Source organism: Cololabis saira, chromosome 16, assembly GCF_033807715.1.
Source record: "Cololabis saira isolate AMF1-May2022 chromosome 16, fColSai1.1, whole genome shotgun sequence".
NCBI lineage: Eukaryota > Metazoa > Chordata > Actinopteri > Beloniformes > Belonidae > Cololabis > Cololabis saira.
Window position 1 is genome coordinate 24,225,545 of NC_084602.1, and position 23,680 is coordinate 24,249,224.

Genomic DNA, 23,680 nt, shown 5'->3' on the forward strand with positions numbered 1-23,680 from the left:
CTGCTGCTGTGTCGCGCTTCCCTGAGTATGAAAAACTATGCAACACTGACATCTGGTGGATAAAAATAGAACTGCAAGTCTGATATGGGGCTTAAAAAAAAAAGAAAGGCGTTTCACGTAGAAATGGCATATCTGTGACATTGTTATTTCTACACAGGGGCGAAAATCCTGTTTCATAGTTGGGGGGGGACAATAAACAGTAAAATTTTAGAGAATAAATCCAGTGGGGGACAAGGAATAAAGGTTTTAGCCTTCCTTTAATACAGCATTTTGACATTTCCATCTCTATCTTGCAAACAGGCAGAAGACCTTTCTTAAAGCAATACAAAACAATGGTATTAGGTGGAAGGTGGCAATAATACAGCACATCTGACATAATACACTGCAAAAACCCAAAATCTTAACAAGAATATCTGTCTTATTTCTAGTTAAAATGTCTCATTTTTAGTTAAAAAAAATCTCATTACACTTAAAACAAGACTCATCACTGGAAAAAACAACAATTTTCACCTGTTTCAAGTAGATTTTCATTTAAAATAAGTAGAAAAATCTGCCAATGGAACAAGATTTTTTTGCTTGTAATGAGAAGATAAATCTTGTTCCACTGGCAGATTTTATTTCAAGTAAAAATTTACTTGAAACAGGTGAAAATTGTTGTTTTTTTCCAGTGATGAGTCCTGTTTTAAGTGTAATGAGATTTTACTGTTTATTATTATTTTCGATTTCGGTTTCGGCCACAAATTTTCATTTTGGTGCATCACTACTAAATACTACTGCATTGTTCCAAAATTATTAATTCTGTCTCAAATTATTCTAGGGGGGGACAGCTTTACTAATGGGGGGGACTTGTCCCCCCTGTCCCCCCTGGGATTTTCGCCCCTGCTACATTTTATTCATTTCAATCTGAAGGGTTTTATTTTATAATTTTTTTTTAACTCTACTTGTTTATCTACAGTATGTACGCAGCATGGGTGCAGATCCCGGGGGGGACGGGGGAACGGGGGGGACATGTCCCCCCCCAATTTCTGAAAAAAATAGACTGTCCCCCCCAATAAAAATACCCTAAATTATTCAAAATTGAACAAATGTATTTTCAGACTTAAAGGTTGAATATGTAGAATATTTATTAAAAATATATTTCTAAAAAAATAATACATCCACGGTGCGTTTTGAGGTGTACAGAATGAAAGTATTGCTATTCCATACATTTTTTTTTTTAGTCCGTGGTGCGCGTCGCCGCGTAACCCTACGCCGTAGGCTCTGCGTCGGTGTAACGCGGAACCATAAATCAGCCTTTATGGTGCGCTGGAGAGGAGAGGAGGCAGGGAGCTGGGTGGAGGGGGCGGTGATTTAGCGGATCGTTACGTAACGGCCCGCCACCAAACCACATGCGCCGTTTTTGCACAGTTATGCGGAAAATCCCAGAAAGCACACAATACACTGAATGTTAAAAGTTCGTTGTTTTTTGGGTGTAATTGATGTCAAGACACCCAACAAAACACAAAAAATCAAGAAAAATTTGTTTTTCATGTCACAATCCCTTTAAAATTATGATTTACGAATATAACAGTTAAGTTGTTTAAAAACACATACAAGAAAGCAAGTATAAAAATGGGGACCTCTAAAGAAAGTAATTTACTTTACATATGTATTTCTTTGATTATTATTTTGTTCATTGTGGATGGATTATATACGATACAAATATAACTGCCAGCATTCAAGGCTGTTCGTGGATCATTGTAGAGGTGACTGGGAGATTGGACTCTTGAATTTAGGATATTGTAGGAGACTGGTTCAATTATGATTATAATTACTGATATTGCTTATTGGTTGTTTGTGTTGTATTTATTTATTTTTTGTTATTTTGTCTTTTTCCTTTCTTTTCTTTTCTTTTCTTCTCTTTCTTTTCTTTTAATTTTATTTAATTGTTATAGGTTATATATGATATGATATTGTGAGGAAGGGACAGGACTAAATAAGCGTTCTGCTTCCTCATGTTCCCTCTCGAACACATTGTTTTGCTGTGTGTTTTATTTTTGAATGAGACTGTTAAATTGTTTAGCTTTTTTTTAAATATTTTGATGCTTTTAATTTGATTGGGTTTTGTTGTGTTCGAGACAAAGCCAATAAAAAAATAAAAATTTTTAAAAAAAAGTAAGCAGTGACACACACTGTTGGCTGTTACAAATAAACAAGAAAGGTAAGCACAATAAATTATTCCCTGTGCAGTATTTTTTGGCGAGCCTTTACCAATTTATGGCATGGTATGAGTTGCATATTGGCAAAAAATTTAAAATTAAAATCACGTTGTTGTCCCCCCCAATCCTGACATCGGATCTGCACCATGGATCTATTATAAAACGATCTGCACCCCTGGTACGCAGTACTATCCGGGTTTGATTGACGTACTGCCTGCGTTGCCATGGTAACGTTGCCGCGTCAGGAACTACCAGGCTGCTGCCATGAGGAGAGAGACGGACGATAACTTGTTTGACTACAGTGGAGCCGCGAAACATGTAGGTGACTTGTTGTAATCCGACATAATGCAGTCAGGAAATATGAGCAGGAGATAAGAGGAGCTTTTAGAACTGTCAGGCGAGTTGAGGCTACTCGATCCTGTGGTTAGTGTTGGCTGTTTAGGGGTTTGATTTCCTGCACCAGAACAAGCCTGCAGGTGATACATGTCTCTGTTTAACCCGCACGCCAACGAAAAACACGCTATCATGTGTCACTTTTGAGCAGCGCCACTTGTTTCAGAGTGTTGGGGCAGCGTTAGCTCAGCGGTTAGCCATGGCAGCACAAGTTACCCAGCATGCACCGCTTGAGTATTGGTGGCATAGACATACATATATGTATGTCTACATATATATGTATATATGTGTACATATATATGTATGTATATATATATATATATATATATATATATATATATATATATATATATATATATATATATATATATATATACACATATATGTGTATATATATGTCTATATGTATATGTCTATATATGTATGTATATATGTCTACATATATATGTAGACATATATATGTCTATATGTCTACATATGTATATATATGTCTATATATATGTATATATGTTTACATATATATTTATATATGTAAACATATATGTATATATGTCTATATAATATATATGTCTATATATATGTATATATGTAGACATATATATGTTTATATGTCTACATATATATGTATATATGTAGACATATGTATGTCTACACACATATATATATATATATATATATATATATATATATATATATATATATGTTTATATATATGTTTATATATATATATATGTTTATATATATGTTTATATATATGTATATATGTCTATATTTATATGTATATATGTTTACATATATATTTATATATGTAAACATATATGTATATAATGTCTATATATGTATATATAATATATATGTCTACATATATATGTATATATGTAGACATATATGTCTACATATGTATGTCTATATATATGTCTATATATATATATATGTATATATGTCTATATGTCTGTATATATGTATATATGTCTATATATATATATATATATATATATATATATATATGTATATATGTGTACATATATATGTACATATGTCTGTATATATGTCTCTCTCTCTCTCTATATATATATATATATATATATATATATATATATATATATATATATATATATATATATATATATATTTTATTTTGTGTAGAGGGACATTGTACATTCATAAACATTTTAAAATGTAAATATACCCAATTGTAACCAAAAGGCTAATTTGCATTGGCAGTCCCCCTGCAAGACTCAGTAAAAAGATACAAGCAACATTACACGACACACGATATCAACAACAATTAAAAATCGCTCAACACTGCAATAGTTAATACAATAGATAAACAATGATCACAGATTAGAGACGTTTTAAGCCATTCCTTGAAATATCCCTAGGAAGAGTATGTACAATCCCTTATTGTAGATGGAACGCACTTTACCTTCCAAAAATTGGGATTATGATTATAAATGTAAATAAAAACAGAATGTAATAAGTATAGAATCATTTAAATGATGTGTTTAAGTAGTAGTAGTGTAAAGACATTGTCATCAAATGTTAAAATGGCACAGTTTTGTCTGTTGATAATATATGCTTGTTTTGAGGATGAATGCAATAATACCAAAGCACATTTAGTGTTTGGGAAGTGAGATTGTAGTTCATTGTAGTCATGAAAATATAAATATTTTCCCTCCCTTACTTTTCTCTCTTATTAGCCACAAGACAGTTCAGGCTCTTCTTTTGTTTGTTTCCTAAAGCAGTGGTCTTCAAGCCTGGTCCTCAGGACCGCCTGTTCTACATGTTTTAGATTCTACCCTGCTTCAGCGCACTGTGCTACAAAGGACTGTGTCATTAATGGCACTTTTGCACTAGTATTTACTCGGCCCGACTCGGCTCGTCACGCTTCTACCCGCCTCTACCCGTGTGTTTTTCCACAGCCAGGTGAGAAGTGGGCAGGTTGGGGTGAAGCTGTTGTGACGTACTCGATTGCGCAACCGCTTTGTTCATGTCGGCGCTGATCAGAAATCAGCTGGAGCCGCGAGCGGCTGAGAGTAAAACAGCCCGTCTACACCCCTTTTTTAATTATCTCGTCAGCCACCAGGTTTATGAACATCTGCACCTCAGAGTTGGATCACCAAACAGACGTTTTGCGCTTTATAATAAAATCGCTGCGAGCCGCGGGTCGCTCTCGCGCTGACTCCCGCTTCCTGATTCAAACGTCTACCGGCCCCGCCCCCGACCAATCAGAGGCGCGGAGGGTGGTGACGTCAGAAATAGTCCTGGCTCAGCCCGCAAAGAACCTCGCCAGAATGGTTACAGAAATAGTATCGGCTTGGAGCGGCTCTACCCGTCTCAGCCCCTAGTGCAAACGTGCAAGACGGGGCTGCACCGAGCCGAGCCGGGCGGAGGCGGGACTAATGCAAAAGCGCCATAACACACTTGTCCAGACCTGGATGAGAAGCTAATGACGACCATTAATTAGAATCAGGTGTGATGATGCAAGGCAACATCTAAAACATGCAGGACAGGGAGTCCTTTGGACCAGGGTCGAACACCACTGTCCTAAAGCATTAAAGGAGCTTGAGGCAAGAATAAGAAATGAGACTCATTAGCGCTACGACGACCGTCGGGGGTACTGCAGCCAACAGCGAAGCCGGCACGGGAGAACGGGGAGAACGCACATGCAGCGTCATTTGACGTCCCATCAGCAGGGCAGCGCGGGAAATTTCGGTCCGGAATTGCAGCACATTTTGCAGCACACAGCCTGTTCAAGGCAACGGAAAGATACGCTAGAGGGCTCATTCGTTTTGGTTTGGAACGCTTCATCTGACATTATTACTAGAAAACTTAAAACGTATACAAATTTTTTTTCATAAATCCTGCCTCAATCCTGCCTCATGCTCCTTTACATTTTTTAAAGTTTATAAGGGGTGAGAAGTTTGGACAGCAATCAGGCCAGTTTAACACTCTGGCTCTTTTACTAGGTGCTGATGTAATACAAACAAGTAATTTTTCCATTTAGTCGCACTGCACAGTTTGGGTCCAAATAGTACAGTGGGAAACAGAAGACCCTGATCTGAATTGTTTCTACTGGCAAGTGTTTTGTTCAGATGGTAGTAGTTGTTCCTCTTAGCTCTGTGTTACATCATATCACTGTCACACAATTGTTCATGTCAATAAAAGTAAATGAAGAATACCACTCAATCGAGAAAGGTGCTTTGTTTGAGGAAAAAAAAAAATGTGCATCTTGGGTTTATCTCCATGTCACATGGACGAGATGATTCTTTGTTGATCACTGAACTGACTGTCTGATTCAAATTGATTGATCACCATCACCTTGCCATCAAGATCTGTGCAAGTTTTAAAGACCCATCTATTTGATTCAGGTGTGTAGGAGCATGTACATGTCTAAAACAGGCAAGCGAGTGGTCCCCTAAATAAAATCTACACCGAATGATATCATTGCGGAAGGTGATGTAATGCACAAAACATTCCCCACTTTAAAATGTGTGAATGTAATGTTGTTTTTTGTGTTTTTTGTTTTAATCCACAAACATCTGGTGACCTCCTAGAAATGATCGCATAACCTCCCCCCCAGGGTGAGAGTCTGTTCACTAAGGCACCTTTATGACATCACAGATGTTGGCTATGTGCTGATAATTAGCTGTCTCTTCATAGCCTAGAGTAGTTTTATTTTACACTTTATGTTCCATCTTTAAAAAGGCTGGGTACAGAGAGTCATTAGTTTCAGTCTGGGTTATACGTGTTTATTTCTTTGTACGTGTTGTAGATTGACATTTATGAATGCAACCCAAGTTTCTGTCACGAATTATGCTGTGCTGACTGTGGGTCGGAAGATCACAGAACTCAATATCAGTTTTCGAGCTCTGCCCTTTGTGCACAGAAATTTCCCACAGAATCTTTAATGATCTTATATCAGACATATCGAATTAACTCTCCGATTCATTTTTGAACTTTTAATGTAGAAACACTATTCTTATCTTGGTGAACTAATTGTCCACATTGCCTTTCATAGAATGATGAACCCTTCCTAACCTTTCCCATCTTTACCTCTGAAGGATTTCATTTCACTTTGAGATTTACCACTAAGGGCCTGATTTACTAAAGGTTTGCGTGTGTAAAAACCTGTGCAAACTTGACATCACCCGCAAACCAAAGTGCCAGCTGATCTACTAACAGTGTGCAAAGAGGACTGCGTCTCTCAAATGCGCAAAATAGCACACGCAATTCAGTTAGTACTTTTGCCCTGATGAATAATCAATATGGGGCGTACCCGGCAGAAATCCTAAATACTGGGAGGGGAAGATGCAAATTGGTCCATTTACCACGCGCAATGAGATTTACCAAGCCTGAAAGTAATTGCGCGTATTGTGATTGCGTCTGTAATTAATACGTTTGAAAGGAAGGTGCTAATCTGCTGCTGCTGTTATTGTGGCAAGGAGGCGACATCCAAAATCAAATAATACGCAGAGAGAGAGTCTTTATTCTGCTGCATGCTATTTTAAAAATGGTTGCACAAGTTTTATTAAAGGCCACTTTTTCTTTAGTTCTCCGCCTTATATCTTGCCACCTTCTCTTATTGTGCCCCCCTCCACTCGCCCACAAGCAGGCCAAGCCTTTGTGCCAAAACTTTGTATTTTATTGATTACTTATCTTATTGAATGTGAAATCATCCTTCGTAAATTACATTTAATTAAAACCCGTGCTTATTAATCACAAAACACAGGTTAAACATCATGACCAAATCCGCTCCGACCCGCTGTGTCAGGATCAGCGCAGAGACTGCAGCTTCGCCTGAATTATGGTTCTGCGTTAAATCGACGGCGTAGCCGACGGCGTAGCGTCGCGGTGCGGTGTGCGTCGCCGCGTAGCCTACGCCGTCGTTTCTGCGTTAGTGTAACGCGAAACCATAAATCAGCCTTTAGTGTGCGCTATGTGCGCTGTTCTGAACACTTCTCTTCTCTTCTTGCCATATGATGGTCCCGTCTGTCACACATTTACTGTCAGTGTTTGCTATATAATATATAATATTTGCAATATACTGTGGACATCTGAATAAAAACTTAACTCATAAATAGATTGAATCAAAGCGCTCTCCAGCTCTGCGTCTGATTGTCTTTTTCTCCTCAGATCATGCCGAGCACCGCCGGGTCACGTAAACCCGACCAATTAAATATTAAAATCAAATTCAGTCGTGTGGCCCGTTTTTCGATTTCGTATTTTTGATCTGTGCCTAAAATTGAAATATGAAAAACCAGCCGTTTTTCCGTTTTTTGTGTTATAATAAAAAACTAATAACAACATAACCAATGTTTTGGTTTTTGATTGGCAATTGAAAATGGAAAGAACGAATGATACACGGATTCATCCAGACTCTCCATGGCGCAAAGTTTGCGCTCGCAAACCGTAAGACGCGCAACACCTCATTTAAATACTGAGGTTTGCACCTGTTATCAATTGCGCACGCAATCTTAGTTGATCACCCGCAAAACACACAACAACAGCACGCGCAAACTTTTTCAGTGCACACGCAATTTAGTACTCTTTATTTAGGATCTTAGTAAATCGGGCCCTAAGTGTCCTTTATTTGTATTTTCTTTTCCAGCATTATACACCCTTTACTCTTTTCTAGCATATTTTCCGACATATTTGAAACATGTTTTGAAGCATACATACATAAATGTCTATGAAGGTGCTGAGATATTTTACATACCATTATTCTTCTATAGCGCCCCCCCTCATTGTTTTCATGTGTGTGTGTTGGATCTTATATGTTATGTGTTTGAAGTGTTAAATATTCAAGCCTCCACACCACTTTTAAAGTTCACAGTTGCAAAAGTATCTGCTCTTGTAAAATATATAGTTCATCTCTCTGACTCTGGCATAAATTTGAATTGAATTACAGCCATTTTAAGCAGGGCACCTCCATTTTCCATGTGCTTAAACCTTTTTGGATAAAGTGACAAAGTTGTAAATGTAACCATAATTTTTAATACTTGGATGAAAATCGTATTCAGTTAATAAATCATCACCAACATTTGCTCCTGGAGATACTTTGTCAGCCCTTCACTGGAGACACCTTTAGTTGCTGTATGTTTGTGGATTTTTCTGTACTCAGTTTTGTCGTCAATGAGTGAAAATCATGTTCTCTTGTGTTGAGATCAGGCAACGGACTTGGCCAATGAAGAATATTCAATTCTTTGCCGTCAAAAAGTCTCGAGTTTGCTTTTTCAGTATGTTTAGGGTCATTATCCATCTACAAAGTGAAGCACTGTTCTATCAGTTTTGTAACATTTGGCTGGATGTGAACACAAAGTATATGGGCCAATACACCCCCTACTTTCTTCCACTAGCCCTCCCTCACTACCACTACCCCTAAAAAAAGAAGCCACAGATTTTAGGGGACTTGAAATCTTCCCAGGGCCCTGTCCCTAATACTCCCACTACCCCTACTTTCAGCACCACCCCTAAAATCAGGAAGCTGAGAGCCAAAAGCTGTTTTACTTTCAGCTGTAGCGCTGTTAATATGCCACTTTATTAAGTTTTAATATTTTACCGTTAAGATCCCCAACCTGGGCTCAGTTTATCCAAATAACGCCTGTTAAGAAATTTGATCTGATGTTTTCGGCGATGATAAGAGCCGCCGGTCCGGGGAGCAGCAGCAGTCGGAGTACAGACGTGATCGCCGGGTCAACCTGCGCTGTCGTCCCGGGGGAGAAACCTGCAGCTCTGTTGAGAATTACCGCTGGCTGAAATAAATCGTTTAGGAAGATAAATGTTGGTTTAATAGATGAAATCTAACAGTTGTAGCTACGCCTGTTAAGAAATTTGCTCCGAAAATTTCGGGATTTCTGCCTGCCTGCCGGCTCAGGAACTGATTTATGGTTCCGCGTTAAATCGATGCAGAGCCTACGGCATAGGGTACGGCATAGGGTACGGCATAGGGTACGGCATAGGGTACGGCATAGGGTACGGCGTAGGGTACGGCGTACGGCGCACGGCGCGCGTCGCCGCGCAACCTACGCCGTAGGCTCTGCGTTGGTGTAACGCGGAACCATAAATCAGCCTTTATCCTGGCGAGGTTTGAAAAAGACTTCGCAACAACGGGCAAACGAGTGATTATGTACATTCATTGAGTGAATATTATGAAAGTAAAATATATATTTCTCGCTAGAAATTTAATCAAAACGCATTTTTATGCAGAAACTAACTCAAAATATTGATTTTATTCACTAAAAAATAAGAAATGTCCGCCAAATTTTTTTTTTTTTTATCCAGTCCGCAAATGACGGCGAAAAGCATTTTGGGAAATTTTTCTGGCCCTAGTTCAACTAGAGTGCATCCGAAATCCCTCGATCCGTAGTGACAGATTCATAGCCACTAACCTCGTTTTCCCCACTACCCCTAGGTGAAAAGAGGAATTGGGACACCACTACCCTCACGGGAACGCGCAAAATTTAGGGGTAGGGCTGAAAAGTAGGGGTAGTGGGTGTATTGGGACAGGGCCTATGTCTATACACCTCAGAATTCATATCGCTACTTCTGTCATTATTCACATCAATAAACACCAGTGAGCATGTTCTATTGGCACCCATACATGCCCGTGCCATAACAATGCCTCCACCGTGTTTGACACATGATCTGGTATGTTTTGGATTTGGAGCTGCTCCTTTCCATCTCCATGCATTTCTCTTCAGCCTGATACAAATCTTGGTTTCATCAGCCCAGATAATCTGATTTCAGATTCCAGCGTTATGGTGGCTTCTGTCACAGTTACTGAGATCTCCTTTTATTTCGTCATGGTAGCTCCAGTCAAAAAGCTGCCAAGTAACACGTCAGTTCCTGATATCAACTCCAAACTTTTTATTGGCCTCATTTGTCTGAAAAGTAACAAGGGAATAGACTGTAAATGGAGCACAACTTGTTGATCCCTTTTTTGAGTTAACTGTCCAAATATCTCTGACCCTCTGAAGTTGGAGGTACTTTGATTGAAAAGTCTACTATTCCTAAATGGTAAATTACACATTTTTGTGAAATCTGTTAGATTATTATGAAAAGGCTTCACTTTGATCACATCTTGATTCTTTTGTTCCACAACAACATTATGTGATGATCTATAAAGATAAAAATCATTAAAACTCTATTGTTCAACTATTTCTGGACTCAACTTTGTATGAAAAAAGCCAAATCAAAGGCAATAGTTGAAATACAACAAATAACTTCACTTTGCTATTATTGGTATTTGTGGAATCAGTCACATCTCCTGCTCTTCTAAACTGTAAACCAGCCAACATTCTCTAACTAAAACGTTCCAGCAATGTTATTACTTTAGGCAAATCTTCCCAAATTAGGTCAACTTCCCTAATGTATGAACCAGTATTCTCGCGCCCTCCATGGCCTGCAGTGCCATGCAATACATTTTTCCAGACTGTCGTGCATTTGAGTGTTTTTTTTTCTCCTCTTTTTCTTTGCAGTCTTTGTTTATGAAGCCTGTCCTTCTCTGCCTTAAATACCCAAGTGATTGGTCACATTCTTGACATCCTTTTAAGCAAAAACTCAGTTGATTTTATGGGCTCTTAAGGAGAGACTATCATAGAATCTTAAATTAGAAACCAAGGAAGCTAAGTTAATTGCCTAAACAGCCCTGAATATTTCACAACAACTGTCAGGTTCATATTTGGTCATGAAGTATTGCAGAGGGAGATTGTTTTGTTTCTCAGGACACTTATGGTCCTCTCCATTTTTGTTAAGTGAAATAAATGTCAGAGGATGGAATTTATATCTCACAAGGACACTTGACCTTACTATCTTGTCTCGTGAAAATTATACATAGCCAGAAATGCCAAATATTAAACAATATCACTTGAAGGAATTCTATAATCTTACTTAGAAAGCCTCGGTTGTCATTCTAATCATTTATGTTCTTATTAAAGAGACAGTTACTAATTACACAAAGTTGAGGGGGTTCGTTCAGCCTCAGCTCTCTCGATTAATGGCAACATACAGTGGAACAGAGTGGGGTCCCCCTCCCTCTGCCATACTTAATGGTGACATTCAGATTTATAAATGGCTTTGGTAAAGGAATGAGCCATGAAAGAATATTTCCTCTTTTATAATAAGCGTAAGAAATTCGTCATGAACACTTTGTCCTCTGCAGACCCAATTTAGTAATGAGAAATGTTGTGCCTTTTTTTTTTCCCTAATTCATTTGTCTAGTGCCTACCCTCATGCGCTTGGAGAAATTCATTCATTCAAGTGCTGTTCTCAGGGTCTCAGTCTAGGGATTGAGATACATGCTCACTTTCCTATTTTCAGAATCAAAGAAAAAGAGAGAGCACGCACCACCCCTTCCCCCTCCTGAATCTATTTAAGGGTCTGATTTAGTTCCCACACTCGAATGGTACAAGGAGACATTACTTAAGCCTATAGATACATTCTGCACATACTTGGCATGTTGCCTACTCTCTGGGAGCTTTTTAGTAGTTGGAACTTTTATAAGAGAACAAGATTAGAAGATAAATTTGGTTCAAATGGTCATAATAACTTCAAGAGGACAATTAAGTTTATTTTCTTTGCTTCTACATTAATTCTGAACTGTGAGACATGCTTTGGGGTCGTAATTTTCTGCCGTGGGCAAGAGGGCCCTCTAGTGACGCATTTACGCTAAAAACTCATTTTAAAACGTCAACTCTGTATGTCTTATTGATCTTTTAACAAAATAATGTAACTCACAAACTAATCTGTTCACCAGTTTCCAAGCATGTATTGCTGTGACTCAAAAGTCCTTAAAATATCAGAATCAGAATCAGAATCAGAAAAGGGTTTATTGCCAAGTTTTCACACGAGGAATTTGTTATGGGGATTGGTGCAACACCATACAAATATAAAAACAAATATATATATATATATAAAAACAAATATATAAGAGATAAAATAAAATGAAATGTATAAACAATAAAAAGTATAAACAGTAAAATAAAATGTAGACTGGAAATGTACAAAATGAGGTTTTAAAGTGCCGGGTGAGTCTGTACAAGAGTGACTTAGGAACTTAGGATAGGTAAAAAGTATAGACAGAAATATAATATTTATAGTTAAACCCTTCTAGTTTTGTGCAATTATTTTCTAAGATTAAAGCTGGGTAGCTATTAAAAGGCTTTTCAGATAGGGTTTGTCCATCTTCCACAGTATATCAGCGGGCAGTTCTTCAGCAAAGCTGTTTGTTATTAAAGTTCTTTCTTCCTACAGGGCCCCCCTCCTAAACCGACCCGGCGGCAGGGTGGCTGGGCAGAGGAAAGCTCTGGGTCTGGCTCTGCCAAGTACGTATCGTCACCTTCTCCCTCCTTCTCCTGTGGCAACATTGAAAGCGGAGACTGCAAGCTTGTGTTATGTGTTATTAATGAACTCTCATGCTGTTGAATGAGCTTATTTATCAGTGCATATTTGGCACTCAGGCTGTGAATCAACAAGGTTAGAAGGAGCCTCTCTGAGTAGGCAACTCTCCATTCGTCTTCATCTGCGAGCAAGGCGGTAATTGACATGGTTAATGCATCAGCCACAGGAGGGCACTGTTAGTCAGCTAGCCATTTCAACACAGGGGTTCAAGCCACTTAATCACCCTTTACCACTGCAGTCTGTTCTTTACACAGGGAACACAACATGGGGAATTCATGAAATATTTGAAACAGATGGAAGGTGTTTGCCAGAAGCTTTGATCTACAGCTAACAAATCTAACTCTCCATTCTGTACATGACTGACTGAACATGAGTTGCTTTAATATGCTATAGAAGAGTATGTTCTTCCTCCTCCATGGTGCTCCTTTCCCTGGCCCTCAGAGGAGATGAAAGCACAGAGGATTCATTCAAGTGAAAAGGCAAAGTCAGTTGTACTTATTTACGTAGTTTGCTGCACCGTTAGTGCAAGGAGGGAAAACGGCAAACTCAATAGATCTTTCCTTTCACACGGAAGGTCAGCGTGTTGCATCCCCACTTTTGCGCAACCCCACTTGATTTCCGTCGTCAAAGTGATTAAAATACAGGAGGTGTAAAAGGGGTTTGCACGTGCATTGATCCTCTCTGAAACAAAGTAAGTAATGGTCCCCCCTGGAACCAGCAAGGACTTTTCCTTTCAATGTCACCCCTCATGCTCAATCACCACCGCCCTCCTCCCACTAATCCCAGCGAAGAAATCCCAGGATTTGTCGATCTATCACTTGTAATTGACACTAAATGATCTGTCAGTTTATTGATGAACCTTTGAAACCAGGTTGTCACAATATATTTTATCCCTAACAACTTTTTCCAGACAGTTTTACCATGTCTATCGCTTTGCCTTACATGAGTCTTAATCAAGGGGCCTGTAATGTGTCTTAAGTGTCACAACCCCCGCCTCCCAGACAGGACACAGTCCAAGGGCAGGCAGGTAGGTTCCCTCAGCTCATCTCTGCCTTGCCTCGCTGGACTCAAGTCAATTCATGTATTTTTATATAGTGTCAAACAGCTTGCAAAGACACACAAATCAGGGATAAATATTATTATCCAAAAACTGCATTGCCATCTTTTTCAGTCTCACTATATTTCTTTCCTTTGAGCTTCTTCTGATTTGTTTGTTTTCCTCAATTGAAAAGTTCCACGTTTTGTATATAAATATGTGTAAGTCAAGGAAGACATCATATTTACTTTTAACATGTTTTTAAATGAAGATAAAAACATCCCTAAAATCCTCTGATAATAAGAAGAATCAATTTGATGCGTAAATAAAAATATGGGTTAGTGTTCCTGTTCCCGGTGCGATATAATTACTTTTGACTTTTGTAACAAGTGTTGTCTCAACATCAACATCATTGTAATGTGCAATTCTTGTTAAGGCTTTCTTCAAATACATGTTTTATGTTTGTTTTCAAGTCGTCCTTTTAATGTTTGTAGCCTTTTCTCAAATTTATTTGAGTGTCATAAAATCGAAAGGTAGAATATTGTTGCAGCAGTGATGACTTCACCAGTAGGGGGCACTACTCAACCATGACAATCAGCAGCAGCGTTCTGCTCAGGCAGAAACAATTACAACTTGGTTTACAAAAACTAATTTTTTGGTTTCCTTGTTAGAAACACACAAACATGCAATGTTGTGTTATATTTGTACTGTAAATACTAACTATCTAAAAAAAAAAAAAAGATAGCTAAAAGGTGTTCAGGCAGAGAAATGCCAAATAATATGTTTGGATTTAGCATGCTTTCCTCAAACTAAACTGAGTATATTCAGAAAAGTCTGAAAAGAGGACAGGACAAAATGCTAAGAAACTGTTGAAGAGATCAGTAGACATAATTATTATCAATTATCTCACGTCTGATTTAGAATAATTCCTATTATTAGATATAGATGAAAAAAATACATATATAATTTAAGGGAACTGTAATTTTGAAAGGAAAAAAATATAGTCTAATTCAATAACTTTGTTCAATTTGTATTGTTCTGTTTGCTGATTAACAGATCAAGAAGACCAGCAGCCGAGGATCTGGAGGAGTAAGTCCACTCAGACGCTTTATTCATTTTTCATTGCATTGTTGAAGTTGTTAATTGTATTTGACAGTTATATTTTTGCGTGCATAGGCTAAAAACAAAGAAAAGGTAAAATACTCTTTTCCTCTCAGTACTCTGAAAATTGAACACTGCGCGTTCAGATTGTCGCAACTAATCCTTGTCCTCGAGAACAATCACTTAACATGATTACAAAAGCAGCGTGACTGAGATGCTGAAACTTTTCTGGCCGTTTCTTGTTATTCCTCATCCTTCCTCATAGACATCACCATGAGGATAGGCAGGTAGACTACATAGTTGTGGTTGTTTTACTCATCATTTCATGTTTGGAATGAATAGTGTTACCCTACAGGGGACAAAAACTTTACATTCTATACCTTAGTGAGACTCCTTTAGATTGAAGCTCCAGCCGTGTGAGTGTTTGTCTTTTTTGTTTTAAGAATTTGTAAAGGTGATCTTCTCTGAGGCCGAAAGGCTGGTCACACTGACAGCACAACGTCTCGCAGCTGTGTCAGAGGCTGCTGTTCTGATTTCAGAGTCAGACTGTAGGAAACTACTTATTACAACAAAGAACAAAAGCAGGCACATCATCAAAGCAAAGCCTAGGAGCCATCTCACTCACTTCCTACAAAAACCTCACTGTCAGGCTGGGTTTTGAAAGTATTAAATAATTCATACTCTCACACTTTTTCTGTCTCCACAGCCGTCGTCTGCGACCACAAACTCCCCAGGGATCAGATGATGAAGGAGGTAAGAGCACCCTTGCAGTCCCCCACTGTTTATGTCTCCTCACGGGCAAAGAGGAGCCCTCCAGTGCCTCTCCAGCACATTTATCCTCTGAAAGTAGAGCAGATAAGCCACAGTCAGATCATCGCTTTTCACTGATGCTCTAACCACATTTGTCCCCGGTTCTAGGATGGATTCATATGCTAAAAGACTCCTTTTGACCACTGAGTGTGTGGCCAGTTCTGAGAATGGCCTTTTTAAAGAGCATGACAAATGAAAAAGTGTATCTAACACAGTATTAGTCAGAGTATTCTGACTGTTAAACACATAAACTCGAAACTCCTTAAAAACTCATGCACCACTTATATAACGTATGACTGCTCGATAAAATGTTTGAGCAAACTTTATGTTGTTTAGTTTAGTGAATCTAATTTAGATGGAAGCTCCAGCTGTGTGTTAGCCTTTTTATTTGTAAAGGTGATCTTCTCTGAGGCTGAATGGAGGCCCTTGCATCCAGCTAAGAAACAAAACAGACTCAGTACATAGTTTTGAAGAGTTTTGATAAATTGGGTCCTTAAAAAAGTATCAAGCAACCAACTTCCTTTGGCTTTTCTCTCTTTTAGGGGTTGCCACAGCCAGTAAGTGTGTTCTGCATATTGATTTGGTTTAGGTTGTATGTTAGATGACCTTCCTGACACAACCCTCCCCTTTTATCTGGGCCTCGAACCAGCAGTACAAGAACACTAGCTTGTAACCCTGCTGCTGGCCGGGGCAATAAGGGAATGACAGGTCGGAGATCAATGCGGCAACTTCTGGTCGGAGAGCAAATATCTCTACCTACTATACCAAGGGTGTCTTTTAAGCCCCTCATAAAAATGCTCATCAAAAAAGTGAATGTGCTTAATTTTCATTGTTTGCATATTCTTTAATAATAATGATATCGTTTACAGTATATTTTTTGCAATGGGGAAGAAAAGAGAGCTGTCTGAGATAATCAGGACCCAGATAGCAAAAGATGTTAATTCAATGTTGAATTATGATTCAAAAAGGTTGATTTTTGGTTGTGATGGACCATTGATGGAGGATCAACCATCAAACAATCATCCAATTCTAATGCCAACGTCTAATCAAAGTTGAATCAACGGATTCTGTTTGTTGCAGGCCAGGCTTCAACATTGGTTCAATGTTTCTGCCTAACCTCATTTCAACATATATTCACTCATATTTTGCTATCTGGGGAATGATAATGTCAAATATACATAACGATTTGAAAAACTCTTGAGTTAGTTGCCAAAGATGACAGCCGTTGGTCATGTTACAAAGAAGTTTCACAATCATAAAAGCATTGCCACTCTTGCAGGACATTGTGCTATGAGGTAACTCAATAAGAGAAACCTGTGAAGGTTGGTGCAGATTGTTGAAACAAACAGCACGAAAGACATCTAAGAGCTGACCCCGAGTAACCTAGAGGGGTGATTTCAGCCCTGACTATAGGCCACACGCTGAAACACAAATGGCTTTGAGGGCAAAACTAAAGGACACCACTACTTAAAGAATGTAGGGGCAAAGGCCCTAAAAAAAGGCTAGAATTATTGAAAAAAAAAAACAACCAAAAACTCAAGAATGTTTCTGGAATGAGGATCTACATACAAGGAAACATAAGCTCCATCCCTGGGAATTAAGTGACAGTTTTCTTTGATGTAAGAAAAATGAAATATGAAATAATAAAATCACTTTGCAAGTAGTAAAACATAGTGGTGTTACTTTGAAGCCGGGTTGCTTCTCTGCATCTGCTTACAGAGTTTCAAGTTATCGAGAAAAAAAAAGATTATATTAACCAAACTTTTTTGAGAAATATGTTAAATATGGTATTAGATTCCTCAGTTAGTTAAAGGTAATGGCTCTCAGCATGGCAGCGACAGCACGACAGCACTTCTAACCTTTCAAGAAGGTTGTCAATGCCAGCAAGATACATTTCAAGACTATCAATAATTCAAAAGGTGCAGCTAAATATAATTTAGTTTCAGAACCTTTTTTTTTTGTTTTCTTCTTGTTCAATAACTTTTATCAGCTCATTAAAATGTAGCAATTATACACATTTTTCACATTTGCATATACATCTAAAGATAATCAACTCTCCCACTGCTTTAAGTGAAGGGTGTCAATAATTTTAAACAGTACTGTAACACTAAATCCATAGCTGATGCAGAAGATTGTGGCCAGATTAAAGCCATACACTCAACAACAAACCTGCACACACAACATCAGACAGGCACTGTGAAATACAAATATACTGGTAACTCAGTTGCTCTTGACCTGTGGTCTCACCAAAGCCTAACACTTTTTAAACTCACATTTCCTAAATAATAAATGCATTCCAATTTCAAAAGTATAAACACACTTAAAAGCAACCGCTGATAAAAAGCAATGAGTGCGGGATTTGAGGGGCAGTAAATGTTTTCTGACGCTGTGTTCACTTCCACACAGCACAGCGACCAAAGTGACCAGTTGAATGGAGAGTACAGAGGTTTGGTTCTCTTGCAGTTAATGCCGCCGGAAGGATTATTACTCTGTGAAGGGAGACCTGTTAATACAAAGCTGGAGGCAGGGGCATTGGAAATTACAGTGCTGAGGGTTAGTGAGATAGCCCCTGCAATCTTGATTATGTCCCCTACCCTTATCCCTTATGTCCACTGGCTACAAGCGCAGAGAGAGAAGCACAGAGAGAAGGCTTGCCCTGTCCCCTGCTCCCAGTTCCCTATCAGCTGCCCCTGCAGCTTCCTGCTGGTCACTTAAAATAGCACCAGTATCACAAACACACCCGCCTGCTTCATGTTTCTTACTCTGTGATGTGTCGAATATTGTCCGGCGAGCCTTTTCAAAGGGATCCGTGCATTTCACTGGACCCCCGCGTAGATCACGGGAGCCCGAGTAATGTGGAGAGATTGTCCTGTTCTCCAAAGTCACTTGACTGGCATGCGCCCTCCGGGAGTATGTCTACATTCACAGCAAATTAGCCCTTTTGATATTTACATGCTTCAGCGAGGAAGCTGGACGGGGCTGTGTAATAAGGATACGCGTGGCCTGCTCGCTGCCAGACAAAAGCCACCTTGATAGATGTCCAGCTGAGCGCAGGAAGTCAGTGTGGGTAATGTGTGCCTCGCTGAGAAGACTGCTCCTCCTGATAGAGTTGCCCTTCGCCTTGGAAGAAAACACTGGCTTGTTTGCAGCTGCTTTTATGGCCTTCTTGACCTCCTGTAATAGGTTGGATTTGAAGCCAATTTAAAACTGTTGTTCCTCTTTTTACTTAATAATAGACTTTGCATATAGACAGCATATGCCTCTGTGCCTCACTCTGAACTCTCATGCAGTGTGTTAATAGTGCATTACCAGCTGAAGTGAAAAAAGGGATGGGGACAGACAGACAACCCAGGTAGCTGTTTGCAGAGCTGGACGGCAAAGCTTTTTGATGTCATTGCACTAAGACCATTAAATTTGATTGGGAGTCCAGGGGGGATGGATTCTGCTGAACGCTGTGCTTTGTAAATGAGAGGACAAAGTGTCACTGGGGCCTCATGAATATGAAATACCCACGCCCGCATTTATTTGGATATCAGAAACACAGATGAATCTTGTCAGCGGCTAAACGAGTGTGGCATTCTTAATTTAGTTTAATTAAAAAAAGAGAAGGAAATAAGTTATCAGTTAAAGGTTTGGTATCCGGCAAAACTTCACAGTTTATGTTTTGGCCTAATTGCTGTCAGAATTCTGCCTCCATCTGAGAAATATGTCAGGAATCAAATTATTTTCTCTTCAGTCCACCAAAGTTAGATTTTTTTAAGTTTATTTTCAGGGGTTATTTTGAAGGAATGGTGACATAGATGCCAAGATATTTCCTAGCATCAGATTCAGACTTCCATCTGCTCACCTCTATTTAGCTCTGTTATTGACTTTCCCCTCAGGGCGCAGTAATGTGGTTAGAGATTACTGACAACCCTTTTCGTGCAGTCTAGCTCTCTCTTTTTCTTTCTCTGTCTGTCGGTTTTTGTCTCTCTTTTATTTCTTCTTTCTCATTCTTCGTCACTGTCAACACTCAAGAGAAAATATTCACGAGGAGAGAAACACAACTTAACTGTATTAACTTAAAAAAAAAAAAACAAGCCGTATTATTCTATCTTCTTAATTTCCACAGTCACTTTTTGGCAATGAATGTCAGCATCCAGAGTTAACCCTAACATATGTCAGTCTGACTCTTTATTCATAATTAACCATTTAGCCTATCCAACCAGTCCCTCATCCTCCCTTATTATCTTCCTTTTATTTTGGTGCCTTCACGTGTCAATCTGAAAAATACTCTGAGAGTTTGCCCTGTCCTTCTTGGGAGTGGAGCCATCCTCTGTCCTGTTGCGTTTTGCCAATTAAAGTGGGTTCCCACTGTTTGAGCAGCGGGCTGGCGGCTCCTGGCACCGCAGCCCCTGCCAGGCCGCGCTGTGACTTCCGACCCCACACAGATGGGCCCGCAAGCAAATACTCTTGCACATGGCTGGATGCTGCCCCAGTCGGAGTGGCAGAGTGGACATGGAGGTCGGCCTACTGGCCACTACAGGTCCTGGGGGTTGCAGCGCTGACAGGGCCCAAATGCTAAGGTAGCAGGGGGTGCTTTCTGGGGAGCCCCTGGCCAGCGCCCTCCTCGCAGCAGGATGAGCTGCCGCTTTGCCTCCTGAATATTCATGGCCGCATGGCTATTGTCACAGGGCAGCTCTCATGAGGACACAGGCAGCGAGAGGGAGGGAAGGAAGTACTGCACGGATATGCACACAAAAACACACACCTCCAGCAGCCATACAGTGGGTATATGCTGAATTGTAATCATTCATTTTAGTAATAGCAGTCGAATGACAGATTTGTCACGATGTTTACGCCATAATTTACACCTAAGTTGGTCTCTGTTTTCTGTTTTTAGATATTCCGGTGATCCCAGACCTTGACGAAGTGCAGGAAGAAGATCTTACAATGCAAGTTGCGATGCCTCCAAGGTAGTGAACTCTTCAATCCATAGAAACTTGTTTCCAGTCGGCCTGCAGTCACTCATGAAGTTGTCCCCCAGTCAGCGGAGTGACAGTTGACCTCTGCACATGCACAGGACTCCGTGGCCTACTCTGGTGACTGTGATGTTACCGTTCCTCGTACTAGTGCCGAGTGCTTGGCATTATGCGGCTGAAATAGAGAAATAACAGTTTGGTGTGATTTATGCATCTCTTCTATCGGGGTCCTCACTAACCAGGCCTTGTGATTTACAGGGCAGTGAGAGACACGCCGACATGTGTCGACAATGTAGCAAGGCTATGACAGTGGTGGAGGTTATTAGGCTGGGACTTGCTCTCTGTGCGAGATAATATCCACATTGAACTCATTGCAGGGGCAATGTAGCGTATAATGTGCAGTAAGTAGGACTGGCATGCACTGCTAGGCCCCGGCCACTTTCAGAGCCCCCCTACTTAATTCCAACCCACCGATAAGCAGCTGGGTTTCAATTTGAAGCATTTAACACTTGGCAACCATCTCCTGCTCTCTGTGGTCTTTGCTTGAAGTCTTGAAGCTTGATGGTGCACAAACTTCAAACTTATCCAGAGCCACTTCTTGAATTTACTTTGCATGTAATGGGAAATTATTATACCTCCATGTAGGGATGGGCGGTATGGACTAAAAAATGTATCACGATAATTTCTGGCATTTATCCCGATAACGATAAAAATGACGATTAAAAAAATACCAATTCAACTCCATCTTTTTAACTATAAATATATCTCGCTCTCAGATCCGCCATGTTTGTTACACAAAAACATCATCAACAGAAATTTCTTTCTTTCTTTCTTTCTTTCTTTCTTTCTTTCTTTCTTTCTTTCTTTCTTTCTTTCTTTCTTTCTTTCTTTCTTTCTTTCTTTCTTTCTTTCTTTCTTTCTTTCTTTCTTTCTTTCTTTCTTTCTTTCTTTCAGGCTCATTTCCTTCCTTCCTTTTTCCCTTCCTTCTTTCCTCCTGCTCTCTCCTTCCTTCTTCCCTTCCTCTTTTCTCCCTTCCTTCCTCCTTTCCTTGTTTTCTCCCTTCCTTCTCCCCTTTCCTTCCTTCCTTCCTTCCTTCCTTCCTTCCTTCCTTCCTTCCTTCCTTCCTTCCTTCCTTCCTTCCTTCCTTCCTTCCTTCCTTCTTTTTTCCCTTCCTTCCTTCTTTCCTCCTGCTCTCTCCTTCCTTCCTTCCTTCCTTCCTTCCTTCCTTCCTTCCTTCCTTCCTTCCTTCCTTCCTTCCTTCCTTCCTTCCTTCCTTCCTTCCTTCCTTCCTTCCTTCCTTCCTTCCTTCCTTCCTTCCTTCCTTCCTTCACATACATTGCGTGGATTTAACGCAGAACCATAAATCAGCTTTATACAAAAACATCAACAGGAATTTATCGTTTTTAGATGATAAATTCTTATCTTGAGGAATTTTTTTGACGGTATATCTTGAACGGTAAAATATCGCCCATTCCTACCTCCATGTGAATTACATACATACATACTGGCAAATTCTTAAATCAGTCTAAGTGTATAAGGAGCCTATTTTTCTCACCTATGCTGACTTTTTTTACTCTCTCAGCATCCGGGTGAACCGGGTAATGACCTACAGAGATCTGGACAATGATCTGAAGCATCATTCTGCTTTCCAAACCTTAGTAAGTCAGACATTTATCTTCTTATCTTCTAGGTCTGTTTAGTTCTGTGACTAGCATCACCTGCGTTTGTGCAAGTAAGTTTCACTGCCTTCTCTCTTCAGGATGGAGAGATCGACTTGAAGCTCCTCACCAAGGTTTTGGCGCCGGAGCAGGAGGTGAAAGAGGTGAGTGAGTTTTTAGAGTATATATAGCTTATGGGCTCCCGGCGAAGGCCTGTCCAGCTGTTCTTAGAGCGCCAGAGGAGGCTGCCACTCTTTTCTCCCCGGTAATCAAGATTTATGATGTGTACATTAACACCCTCTGCTCCCCTTCCCCAACTCTTTTCCCCGTGCTGTCTTTCTTGGTATGTCCGCTTCTCTTATTCTTCCTTTCTCCATCTATTCTGTCCTCTTTTTCTCTCCAGGAGGATGTGGGCTGGGACTGGGATCATCTGTTTACAGAGGTGTCCTCAGAGCTACAGATGGAATGGGATCAAGGAGAGAACGAGGAGACGGGGCAGAAAGGATAGTGACTCTGGTTAATTTGTTTCTGTTTTTGTAAAGAATGTATTCTTATAAATATATGTACAGTTTTTTTTGTATCTTAAAAAGTTCTCTGTTCAGGAATCAGTGCAAAGACTATATTCCTTTTTTTACATTTACTCTCTTGACATTTCTCTTGTTCATGTGTCCTAGATTCAACTTAAACAGCCAAAAGGCATTATCTGAAAAATCCCTCTGAAAAGAGCCGTTTCAGATAAAAATGTCCTCTCTGTACTGGCAGCATTATCAACACACACATACAAGTCCAAGGTTGATAATCAGCTAAGCTGAAATCCAGTTGATTGTGTTCAAATTAACATTCCTCATTAAAGCCTACAACCTTATTGTTATTGACTGTGCCATTGACTTTATCTTGCAGCTCTTCGATAGGAGCAACCCCTTCTTCACTATTATCTCAAATGCATTGAACAGAGTTCCTATTGACACCTGAGGGATTAGCATACATTATACCTTTTACTGAATTAAGAGGAACAGATGTAAATTGGGAACAGGACAGCTGCTGTGGTCAGGTGTGTGCTCTTATAAAGTAATGAGCAGATTCAGCACAACAGTGTGAAAACAGAATGAAGAGCGAGCGGGC

The 23,680-nt window shown here is 39.6% G+C and overlaps 1 protein-coding gene across 1 annotated transcript; it reads left to right on the plus strand.

Annotated features, from left to right (window-relative positions):
- The first annotated feature begins 2,429 nt into the window (after positions 1-2,429).
- On the plus strand, positions 2,430-23,413 carry LOC133461884 (intraflagellar transport protein 43 homolog A). The gene is made up of 8 exons (XM_061742877.1): positions 2,430-2,516; positions 12,846-12,916; positions 15,085-15,117; positions 15,836-15,882; positions 20,822-20,894; positions 22,483-22,558; positions 22,660-22,722; positions 22,962-23,413. The coding sequence occupies exons 1-8, from the start codon at positions 2,463-2,465 to the stop codon at positions 23,064-23,066; spliced, it is 522 nt and encodes a 173-aa protein (XP_061598861.1). The 5' UTR covers positions 2,430-2,462; the 3' UTR covers positions 23,067-23,413.
- Positions 23,414-23,680: the final 267 nt, after the last annotated feature.